The sequence below is a fragment of the Haliotis asinina genome, chromosome 16, assembly GCF_037392515.1.
Source record: "Haliotis asinina isolate JCU_RB_2024 chromosome 16, JCU_Hal_asi_v2, whole genome shotgun sequence".
Classification (NCBI taxonomy): domain Eukaryota; kingdom Metazoa; phylum Mollusca; class Gastropoda; order Lepetellida; family Haliotidae; genus Haliotis; species Haliotis asinina.
Window position 1 is genome coordinate 36,947,706 of NC_090295.1, and position 12,143 is coordinate 36,959,848.

At 40.0% G+C, this 12,143-nt stretch overlaps 1 protein-coding gene across 4 annotated transcripts in view; it reads right to left on the bottom strand.

Annotated features, from left to right (window-relative positions):
* Window positions 1-7,458, bottom strand: part of LOC137268320 (short transient receptor potential channel 6-like) — a 48,234-nt gene extending 40,776 nt beyond the window's left edge. For 3 of the 4 annotated variants that reach the window (XM_067802872.1, XM_067802870.1, XM_067802873.1), the window contains exon 1: window positions 6,040-6,823. In XM_067802872.1, the coding sequence (XP_067658973.1) occupies window positions 6,040-6,747 (708 nt within the window). In that variant the 5' untranslated portion in view covers window positions 6,748-6,823. Of the gene's footprint in view, window positions 1-6,039 lie in introns of all 4 variants that reach the window. The other variant, XM_067802871.1, reaches the window with a different exon arrangement.
* Between the last annotated feature and the right edge of the window lie 4,685 nt (window positions 7,459-12,143).

Sequence of the window (12,143 nt, forward strand, 5' to 3'; positions counted from 1 at the left end):
GGTGTATAACTGTTTGAGTGAGTGAATACTTGGGTGAGTGAGTGAGTTGATTGGATTGAACGCCTCTGTGAGAAGCATTTCACGAATACAATGGGATGTCATCTCGATATAGGTAAAACGTGAAGCATTATGAATGTCTGCTTAAAACAACGACCGAGAATGTGATCCTGAATATACTTTTCCTTCAGTTGATGATGAGTACATGATAACGCTGTGCAACCACCTCTGGTGTCCCGCATCTCACCGTGTAATGATGAAGCAATTAGTAACAGTTTTACGAGGTTGATGTATCTTCTCGATCTGCTGGTAGATCATAAGACCAATTATCTTCATAATTAGGGACACGTAATTGCATGTTGTGACCAGTAACATTGCGAGCATGCATGAAAACATTGCCGCAATAGGTACCAAGCTACCGAACCATTGTATGAATTCACATGACTTCATCGATATTTATCATGAGTCACACGTGAGAAATAAATAAATAATAATACAAAAAATAGATAAGAAAAACAAAGAAACTACTCGTAACCACATTGTTTTCTCGTAAAACAACATCGTGCCAAACTATTTAGATTATTTAGACTGACCCGAGAAGACCCAGGATAGAATATCTCTTCAGCAACCCATACAAAAGGCGATTATGATTTGTCGTAAGAGGCGACTAACGGGATCGGGTGGTCAGGCCCGATGACTTGGTTGACATATGTCATGGGTTCCCAATTGCTCAGATCGATGCTCATGCTGTTGATCACTGGATTACCTGGTCCTGACTCGATTATTTACAGACCGCCGCCGTATAGCTGGACCATTGGTGGGTGCGGCGTAAAACTAAACTCACTCACTGATTATTGAGGCACATGATTATGTTACTAAACGAACCGCTTTCCTTATGATCACACGCCAACACCGTATTTGGGTCGGTGCAAGAAGGTTGTTTCAGAACGGATTGAGTGGGTAAACGCGTCTCAACGCGACTTTCAACAAGATTTGCTAATTATCTATGCGTTTCAGATTTTATGGGAGAACAGGCTACATGACACATGCTCCAGTTTACGTAATCGAAAAAAGTCACAGTATAGACAGTGCTAACAACTGGACGCATGTGGTTCCGATCAACAACCATAGCATTGTGGGTGAAGGATCAAGAAAGAAGGGCTAGCACGATTGACCTCCCGTTCCGCTACAAATGACACTGAGACCGTGTTTTTTTACTGTCGTTAGAGAAGCAATGCGACAAGTAGGTGTTTTGGTGGTATAACGGTGTGTCCGCCTGCAAGTGTGAAGCTAAGCATCAGCGCCAGCGGAGAGTACTTGGATGGGTGAATGCTGATGGTTGATGGCTGGGATAGCTGACAAAGAATTTTGGTCTTGCTCTACACTAAGAGTTGATTGTTTACAGGCACACTATCACACATCTTCGACAATACTTTTGACATTAATGGTACATATTGGGACATATGCACTGACTTTACATTCCTATCGATGCAATATAAGACTTGTTATCCCTTACGACTTGCCTGAAATCGATAAATGAAACTGCATTAATTCATTCGAAATATTTAATTCATCTTCGACAATACGTTTGACATAAATGATAAATATTGGGGCATATGCACTCACTATAGATTCTTATCGATGCACTAAAAAACTCATTATCCATTACGAGCGATTGAATTTGATGATTGAAACTGCATTAATTCATTCAAGCTATTTCATTTTATATGCCAATCTAAATACGTAATTATTTTTTTGAATAAATTATACGGCAGCTTCCCTAAGGACAGATGGCTAGTAATATTGATGTATTGTTTATATTTACAGAAGCGTGGTGTGACCTAGCGTCGCACTGGGCAATATTACAAAATAAAATTACAGTATTACAGAAATCTACACTCCGAACTATGCATTCGTCACTGTTAAACAATAAATGAAGCTGTTCTCCTCGTTGCCTCAACCCGGACGCCGGATTATAACTTAAATACCCATCAAAACATGCCTGTATTAATGTGAACACAAAACTCGAATCATCCACCATCACTACTGCTATTGCCATGTGTCACATGTGCTTTAAATCACACATGAACAGAGATAATTACTAGCAATGAAAATTATGGAAAAAAAACCTTAATGAAGAAAACAAATTCAAACTGAGCAATCCAAATTGACGGTATATCACAAAACTTCGATGAATAAATGTCAACACAGACACAATTGCTGCACATTATTGTAATCACTCACTTAGGGCTGCGGTTGCGACTGATCTGTCCTGCAGATCCACCGACAGCAAATTATCACTTTGAATGAATGAAAAGAATGTTTTGCAACGAGGTCAAATGTTAGACGTGTTATCCAAGTACGAGGGTACGTAATGACGTTAAGTCTCGCACAACGCGAGAGTATAATGTTGTCATGTCAAAGCAGGTTTCCAATCATGTTGGTATAACATCGCCCTGACCGACGAACTCAGTGCCTTTCAAGATGTGTATTGGCATGTTACAAACAGATTGTTACGTGAATGATTTAGTTTTTTTATTCTTTGCATTTGATGTAAACATTTAAATTCATAGAGACGGAAATGTATTTGCAGTAAAAGCGATGGTTAAAATACATTTAAACGTGGTAAATCGGTTCTACTAAAATATACACTTTCCTTGACAAGAAGAGATCTATACCTCATTTGCATTAAAGTAAGTAAGTGTATTTTCACGTGTTTTTAAATAAAACCGTTTTTAGCAATGTTACATCAATATTACGGCGGGAACAGCAGGAATGGCTTTCACACATTGTGCCCATGTGGGGAATCGAACTCGGGTCTTCGGCTACCCCATTGTCCCATATTTATCTCATGGTTATCAGTTATTGCCCAATTAATTACCCAATTGGCAGTTTAGGTATTAATCAGTTCAAGTGGTAATTGAATACATTGCTTGATATTGACATAGTGTCATTACATGGAGTAAACCGGTTACTAAACACATGACTTAATACAGACACACTCTTCATATACGACACCACGTTACATGAAGAAAATCTGTTACTGAATTAATTACTTCTTTGATAGACACTATCCTCATACAGAACACTACTTGACTGACACCATCCTCATATAGAACATCATGTTACATGAAGCAAATATGTTATTGATAACATAACTTAATATTAATACAATCTTCATATAGAACACCACTTTACATGAAGTAAATCCGTTATTGAGCACATAACTTAATTTTGACACCATCCTCATATAGAACACTACTTTACATGAAGTAAATCGGTTATTGAATATATCACTTCTTTGATAGAGACTATCCTCATACAGAACACTACTTTACATGAAGCAAATCTGTTATTGATAAAATAACTTAATATTAACACAATTGCAATCCTCATATAGAACACCACTTTATATGAAATAAGCCGGTTACTGAACACATGACTTAATATAGACACAATCCTCATATAGAACACCACTTTATATGAAATAAGCAGGTTACTGAACACATGACTTAATATAGACACAATCCTCATATAGAACACCACTTTATATGAAATAAGCAGGTTACTGAACATGCGACTTAATATAGACACAATCCTCATATAGAACACCACTTTATATGAAATAAGCAGGTTACTGAACACATGACTTAATATAGACACAATCCTCATATAGAACACCACTTTATATGAAATAAGCAGGTTACTGAACATGCGACTTAATATAGACACAATCATCATATACAGTTTCACGTTTCGTGAGGGAAATCCGCCATAGAATACATCACCTCCTATACATGTGGACACAATACTTCAGCTTCAGCATCACACAAAATGAAGTGAAAAGTCATCATATCTTACAAATTATGTTGTTTATATTATTTTATAGAAAATACACTCTTTAAATACTAAATTCGTGTACAGCTGCCACAGAGAGGCAAAAGGGACTTACGACATGTCGCTAATACCTTAACAGCTCTATAACAATGTTCCAGCTTATGAATTATTATACCGATATTCCATTGTGATTCAGGTTTACGTATGTATATGAACAGTGTTGCAACTTTACACTCATAGCATTCTGTTGTATTGTTCGGTTCGTTCTATGTTGAATAACGACAACGCCTGTTGTGACTACAAATTTTATGATCGATACCTGAACAGCGTAAATTCCGGCTTCTATTGTCGTTTAATTATCAGTATACACAATAACTGAAGATGCACAGAATTTCACCCAGGTAAATATTAATTTATGCACAGGTGTGGATGGGATGGAAAATTGAAATGGAAGAGTGTGACACTGGGAAATGCAAAAGTGTTGTTTTACTGACGCTTCTTTTGGAGGGACTTGTAGCGGAAAACTTCGTACTGCTGTCCCTACATCTACTTACAACCTCGTTATAAAAGTAAATGATATTGCCCCTGCAACTACTAATATCATTATACATGGCGGTGCATAGGGGATGCTAGTGTTAATGAGTTCAATAGTATTTATTTAATATTGTCCACACAACTACCAATATCATTATACTTCGCGGCGCAGAGGGGATGTTCTGACCAGTGTTTAGAAAATCAATTTAATAGTATGTGTGATATTATCTACACAACTACTAATATTTAAAAAAACTGGCGGTGCAGAGGTGACGTTCTTTCCATTGTTTACAAAATCAGTTTAATGATGTACATGATATTATCCACACAACTACTCATACCATTAATTCTAGCGGGACAGATGTCATGTTCTTTCCATTGGTTACAGAATCAGTTTAACAGTGTATATGATATTATCCGCACAACTACTAATATCGTTAAATGTTGGAGGCCGAGGTTCTTTGTTTAGAAAATCAGTATAATGGTGTATCATTGATGTTAAAAAAATTGTCCGACTCACAGGCAACTATTACACTCCGTAGTACGTTTGCTTTTACAATTAACTTTACCTATTTTTTGTACGTGTGAACCCGGAAAACACATCGAATAACCTGAGTACCTGAAAGGCATAATTTCCCCTTCTGCCTTCATGTCTGCAACCCTAAAGCCGCTAGGACACGTCTTACTCCTTTTCAGTAAAAGGAACTATTTGTTTCTATCAAAAGCACATACATTCAGAGACTAAGCTTTAGTCTAGAGAAGTGTTTCTAAGAATCCGAGTTCGGCACTGACTTCACCGTACTTTACCTAAATCATATAAAACAAAATACAAAATTTCTGTTTTGACATGAATGTGACCGAACCTTGTGGCTATCGACTATCTAAACAATTATATTTTTGCTAGCAGCGATTCCCACCAGTAGCAGTTAACTTATTAAAGTCTATGTTTGTCTTTAAATAAGCGAGATAAAATAACAAAAGTCTCAGGTTAAAACGGTTTCAAAAAGTCTTTGATTCGAAAAACGAATCTGTTACGTCGAAGATAGATTGAGGAAGTTTTGGTTAACACAAATAAGAAATATTCCGATTTTTCATCCGATTCAGATGGACGCATCGGAAATGTGGGTCATTAAATGGACAATGTATACGTGATTTTCTAACTTCGCACTGGACAACATTCAAAGCAAACTGCCCTGATAAAAAAAACATCCATTAATTCATCTGTTACAATTTGAAGCTATATATTGTTCGTTCAAGAACACTTCTCATTCGGAACAGTTATTTGTTTAAATAAATCAATTCTGTCAGTTCTAAACGGAATCATTCTTTATGAAAGTTCTTCCTACTTGAGTTAATGTTGGGAGCAGGGTTATCGTAACTGACAATTCTGAAGAACTCTTACTGGACAGTTTGTCTTTACATCCGACTTCTTCACAGCAGGAGTCTATTACTCACCGAACACTATTTATCCCCTAGCTTTGCTTTAAATATAATCCCACGAGACCCAGTGGTTCAAGCGTTCGCTCACCAATCAGACTCGAGTTCCCACATTGGTATAATCAGAAAACCGTTATAGGTGCGTTATGACTGAACCAACAGAGGTGTAGCAATTACGTAACTTTTTTAAAATAAGTTTGCTGGAAATTAAATCTGACAAAATCAAAATATTACCTTGAACTCTGACTCAATCTCCGCCATACGCTTAAAGGCCTGGCTGAGCTTAAAGGCCGACATTATAGGGTCCTCTTCCGTCAGAGAAATATAAGCTGGGCTAGCCATGGCGCTATATGTGTCCAGTCGCTTGTTGGTGTACACCTTAAAGTCCTCACTTCTTTGAGTGGTACACTCACTGCAGTTACAGAAGTAGTCATGTGGAGGGTCCAAGTAAGCCCCCATCAACATCAGCTGTTTCACAATCTGGAAATTGTTTCTCTTGGCTGCCCTGAGCAGAGCTTCTCTGAGAAGGTTATCAACCTGAGGATGCCCCGACGTCGACTTACTTCCGATCTTCCAGATCTGTTCATGAGTTGCTGAAAGGTTTCTCTCCTGATACAGAGGATGCTGGAGGATGATCTCACTGATCTTGTCCCTGTCATTGTCACAGGCACATAGCAGAGCCTTGTGAACAGTCTTGTCTTTCACCTTTCCAAGAAGATAATGAACAATGTCTTCATCGTTAGCAGCTACAGCTGCTTCTAGAGCAGTTCGTCCTTGTGGATCCACACAGTTTACAGACACAGTCTCTGTCTCTATGAGAGTCTTGATAGCATCGATGTCCCCGAGCTCTGCGGCCTGTAAGAAATCTCTCTCGTCCTCAGTCAAACCCGCTTGCATACGATCCTGCAGAAGTTTCAACTTCCGCTGGTTCTTGGTCGCCATCTTGGAAACGAACTTTGTACAGTTGATAGAGAGGAGGAATGCTAATTGTGGTTATTAAAGGATCAGGCAGGATTGACAAGCAGAGACCAATTATTCCCAGGCGTCTCTCATCGAAGCAGTATCCCTGCCACTGTTCAAATGTATATGAAAGTTGACAATTTCATAAACTCAGATCAACCTTATCATAGAAGCAGTTCGAATGTCAAATACGGGCACTTAATCTCCATCATCAAACATCAGTTACCGTTGATCGGAACTAGTCAGTGCCATTCTCTCAGATCGAACAGCTCAATCCTCTCGAATATAATTATCTAAGAATATAACACGGTGCCAAGTTCTATTTCAAAGAACTGGTTCCTAACCAAAACTATATCCTTTATGTTTGACAGATCGCCTTCTAGAACAAAAAACAACAATGCGTTCCACACTCTCACCGGTACCTTGAATCGGTTGGTATCACACGAACTTCCTTTCTTACATCGCCCAACTTTTCAAATTATTCTGTTCAGAGTTGAATTATTAAACTCCAGAAGTTTCAAACTGAACGCCACGTAGACAAAGTGGCTCCAGACATCCGAGGTATTGGCATTAAGTTGAAGTGACACATACACAAATTCACCGTTACTGTTGCCCCCCGGGCGTGGCGCAGTATCCCTCGGAGCGCCGGGCTTTATGCTGGCTGGCACTCTCTACGCCGTGCAGTGCACAAGTAACATGTTGCATGTAATGTCGATATATAATGGCCTGCCCGTGTCTCAAGTACGGATCAATGCGCACTGTACAATATTGTGGCGTGACGGATAGCGAGGCAATGTTGTAGCTCCGTGTGCTGTATGCTAGTGCATGGAATCAGACTGAGTTATTTGTGTCAGGGCGTTATGGACGCATCGGTTGTTGGGTTGATTCTTTCCCGAAAAAGGGTTGTATGCGTCAGCCTCACTGACATTTAATTCAAGTTGGACTTATTTTGAAGCCACCAACAGTTTATATTCTTGCAGGGTTCTAGGAATTTATCGAAAAAACATAATTGTTCCCGAAGATACGTAAAATTATTCTCTATGGTACTTTTGAAAACAGTCCACAGACCAAACACATTGCTGTGAGGATATGTTTTTCAGCAAAAAACATTCAGGCTGATTATTTTATAGAAAAGAGCTTGGTTTTCCTTGTCGTTCCAGTAGCAAAATCATTTGGCCTCCATACAGATCTCAACCCGTCTTAACCACTAAATAGTGGGTGTATCAACACTGTTGAGAATATTGTAGGGTGTGAGTGGGTTTAGTTTTAAGCCGCTTTAAGCCAGAATTTTAGTCATAAGCATAATCTGTTTGAAGCATGGGCCCACTGTATGAATCCGACCACACCACGTGAATGTTTTTAAATCACTGTCATGTATTCATACAACCAACCGTTGCTCACATCCAAAACACATGCAAACGCAAGTCAGTTGGTTACCTCGGTGCTGAACCAGTCAGCAGTGACTAACACGTTTAACGACAATGACTCCCGTAAGAATTCATTGTTTGCTGGTTCGAATCCTTGATGTATTGGATCATACATACATGCGTGCGTGCTTGGGGAAGTACTGTGTACGGGAATAACAACACAGAATTGCGCAGAACAGTTGCAGTTGAGCCAGTTTTGTGTGTTGGCTCCAACTGATCTTCAGTGCAGAAAATGAACACTCTTTGCTAATTTGTGAAGACCAGATGATGTAATGATGCATAAGAGATTATCTATGCCAAATGAATTTCATCTTGCAGAGGAATTCGCCTGTGTTCACAGTATGTACAGATGGCGTGAAGCCCACATCCCTTGCTCCCCGCCGTGACATAGTTCCAATAATGTTAAAATTGATGCAGTACACCAGTCTTCCATGTCACTGGCCTTGCCAACAGGACCATGGATCTATGTGTCAGTCTTGCAGATGGCCCACTACCATTTCCAATCAAACAATGGGCTTCCCGCAGCTGAAGGTTGTGTATACTTGCGTCTCTTGGGGCACGCCAAGACAGATCGTGGGTTCGAACCTGTAATGACCGTGATCATCATTGTAAGTTTTTCAGCACCATATTCATCGTCAGACTGACCATACGCATGCACATACACCAGCGCGCGCGCACAGACACAAGCACGCACGGATATACTCACGCATGCACACACTCTGCTTCTATCGATGAGAAATATTACGGTGTCTCTTACAGCCAAATCCCCCATCCTCACCCCATCCACTGTCCGCCCCACTCTCCATGACACACCTTGGCTCTGGATACCGTTTCATCTACAAATCGCCCTAAACATAGCAAAATAGAAAAGAAAGATCACAGATACTCATTTTCGAAACGTAATTGATCACTGGAAGAATTGCTTTTTATATGTGCCAGCTGTAATACAAACATTTATAAAATTTCAAAAGATGAGAAAAAAACATAGTGTAACGCACGGCCAACGTTGACGTATGGGACACTATAAAACCCATGACACACTCTTCTACACATTGTATTAGAAACAAAACATGAATCCACATATAGCCATACAAAACATCATTATATGGATCCGCACATACATTTAACCATACTACTCGTCATACATACATAAATACATACATACATGCATGCATGCACAAGTACACGCTTGTACAAGTATGTGTCAATAATTTCATTAAATGAAGTACGTTCTCCAGAACTATAGTATATGTGGAGATGCATTCATTTCATGTTAATATGATAAATGCGCAGTGAGTTATGACTATTTTTTATTAAATAATGAATATTACTTGGACTTTTTGCAATATCCAGTATACCAATGTGAATATTTCGGTTTTGGAAAATCTAATCTTTCGTCAGGCTCCACCGAAAATACTTAATTGTGTTCACCCAGAATACTCATTTCCCTGACGTAAGCACATGCATTATTGTCAAATAAACTGTACATTTCTGTATTGCGCATATTTCGTCGTGGCATCAACCAGAACAAAAAAAACGTGATGTCAAAAAGGAAGTACTGCTTCATAAAAACGTATGGGTATGAGTTACTTCGCGGAAAATATCTCAATATCTCAGTGGACACCAAAATTATCACTAACAACTCACGAGCCAGGAAAGACCTCGTCAAAGGATGCTACCATGTCACGTGTATTTCAAAATGTATTACAATTTAAAGCTTTAGGATATATAAAAATAACTGTTTTTGAGGGGCGTTTCACATTTTGTTCAGCTCCCTCGAGGACGTCCACGTCAACAAGCAGTTACCAGCTTGAAAGATTTTGATTTGGGTGACACATGAACAATCTCGAAAATTTGCAGCTGTTTCCGATCGGACGCGGACGCTCAACCTATTTATCGAGAAATGCTCATTGACTGTCATGTGACTTATCCGATGCCCCTGCAATTCCGATAGATGTCGTCAACAGCAGAGGCGAAGATAGGTATTTGATGAAAGATGACAGCTAGAGCTATTGAAATGTTTCAAAGATGGTAACATGGTGTCTTAACTTTATCGCCAACAGATGGTGGCGTGAACTGGTAGCATCTAAATATGACGCATTTATGGTTTGTTGGTTTGGTATGTGCTTACCAGACCTGAATAGAGGAAGAATTAAAATTCAATTCATTGCGCATTCTAATATACCGGTTTCACCATGAGAATCTTTTTCAAATACCACCCTTTGTGTAGATTGTATATGGAATAGTAAGGGGATTTTATCTGCAATAACGCAAAAGTAAATATTTAATTGCACCGTTATCCTGTGGGAAGCAATGACGAAGCCAGGTATTGTATGGGGCCATATCTGTGTGTCGATAATGGATTGCCAAACAGTTCGTCTTGATTCGGAGTCATAAAAGTGATATATCGATGACACGTCTCCAGCCCACTGCAACATTCATGAACATGTCCACTGACGCAGCTCAGCCAGCGGAGGTAACAACATTCCCTCTGGTGTCGGCACATGACCAACAAATCTTCCATCTTGTCTCATCAACCCTCAGATCTGGCGTCCGTACACGGCCAACAAACCTTCCATTTGGTCTAGGTACACGACCATCAAAACTTACATCTGGTCCCAACAATCCTTAGGTCTGGTCTTGATACAAGTTCAGCCTTCCATCTGATGTTGGTACATGTCCAATAAACCTTCCATCAAATCCCGGTACACGACCAATGAACCTTCTATCTGGCCTCAGTACACGACCAATGAACCTTCTATCTGGCCTCAGTACACGACCAATGAACCTTCTATCTGGCCTCAGTACACGACCAACAAGCCGTCTATCCGGTGCCGGTAAACGACCAGTAAGCCTTCCATCTCGTCTCGGTACACCAGTATGCCTACCATCTGATCTCTGTTCACGACCAACAAACCGTCCATCTGGTCTCAGTACACAGTGGACAATCCCCAATCTGTGTTGGTACACAAAAGTGATATATCTGTGACACGTCTCCAGCCCATTGTAACATTCATGAACATGTCCACTGATGTGCACACCTTCTGGTGGTAACAACCTTCCATCTGATCTCAACAAATCTTCACGCTGGTCTCCATATATAACCAAAGAGCTTCCATTTCATCTCAACAAATCTTCCATCTGGCACCAATACACGGCCACGGACCCTTCCATCTGGCCTCAACAAAGCATAAATTCGGTCTCCAAACAACCTTCCACCTAGTCGCTGTACATGAGCAAGAAACCTTCTATCTGGTTTCAGTACATAGCCAACCTTAATCTTAGCTCTAGTCACGATACAAGACCAATAGATCCTTCCATCTGGTCTACACAATCCTTCCACCCGGTCTCAACAAACCTGCTATCTGGTCTCGACAAAAGAACAAGAGCCCTTCCATCTGGTTTCAACCAACCTGCTATGTGGTCTCAACAAAACTTCCGTCTGATCACAACAAAACTTCCATCCGGTCTCAACCTTACATTCATCCGGTCTCAACAAAACTTGAAATCTGGTCTCAATAAACCTTAGGTCTGGTCTCCATACTGGACCAACAAGCCTTCTATCTCCTATCTTCGAACCGTGTGTGTTTGTGTCTGTGTGGTGTGTAGTGTGGTGTGGTGTGGTGTGGTGTGGTGTGTGTGTGTGTGTGTTGTTTTTTGTTATTTTTCTTCTTTTTTTTCTTCTTTTTTTGGGAGGGGGGGGGGGGGGGGGGGTGAGTGGGTGCCTTTGTTTCAGGACTTACTGTATTCCAGCTTTATGGCGGTGGTTTGTAAATAATCTCAGCAAGACAATCCAATCCAGCAATTGTCATCTCCATATTTAACCAAGGCAATTTTGATACGATCCAGACAAGCAGGGGTTGCTCCAATGCTCACAGGCTTCCTTACAGACTGCACCATAAAAATGTTCCTTCAGTTCAAACATGTTTTTACGAATTGTATCGATGTTTA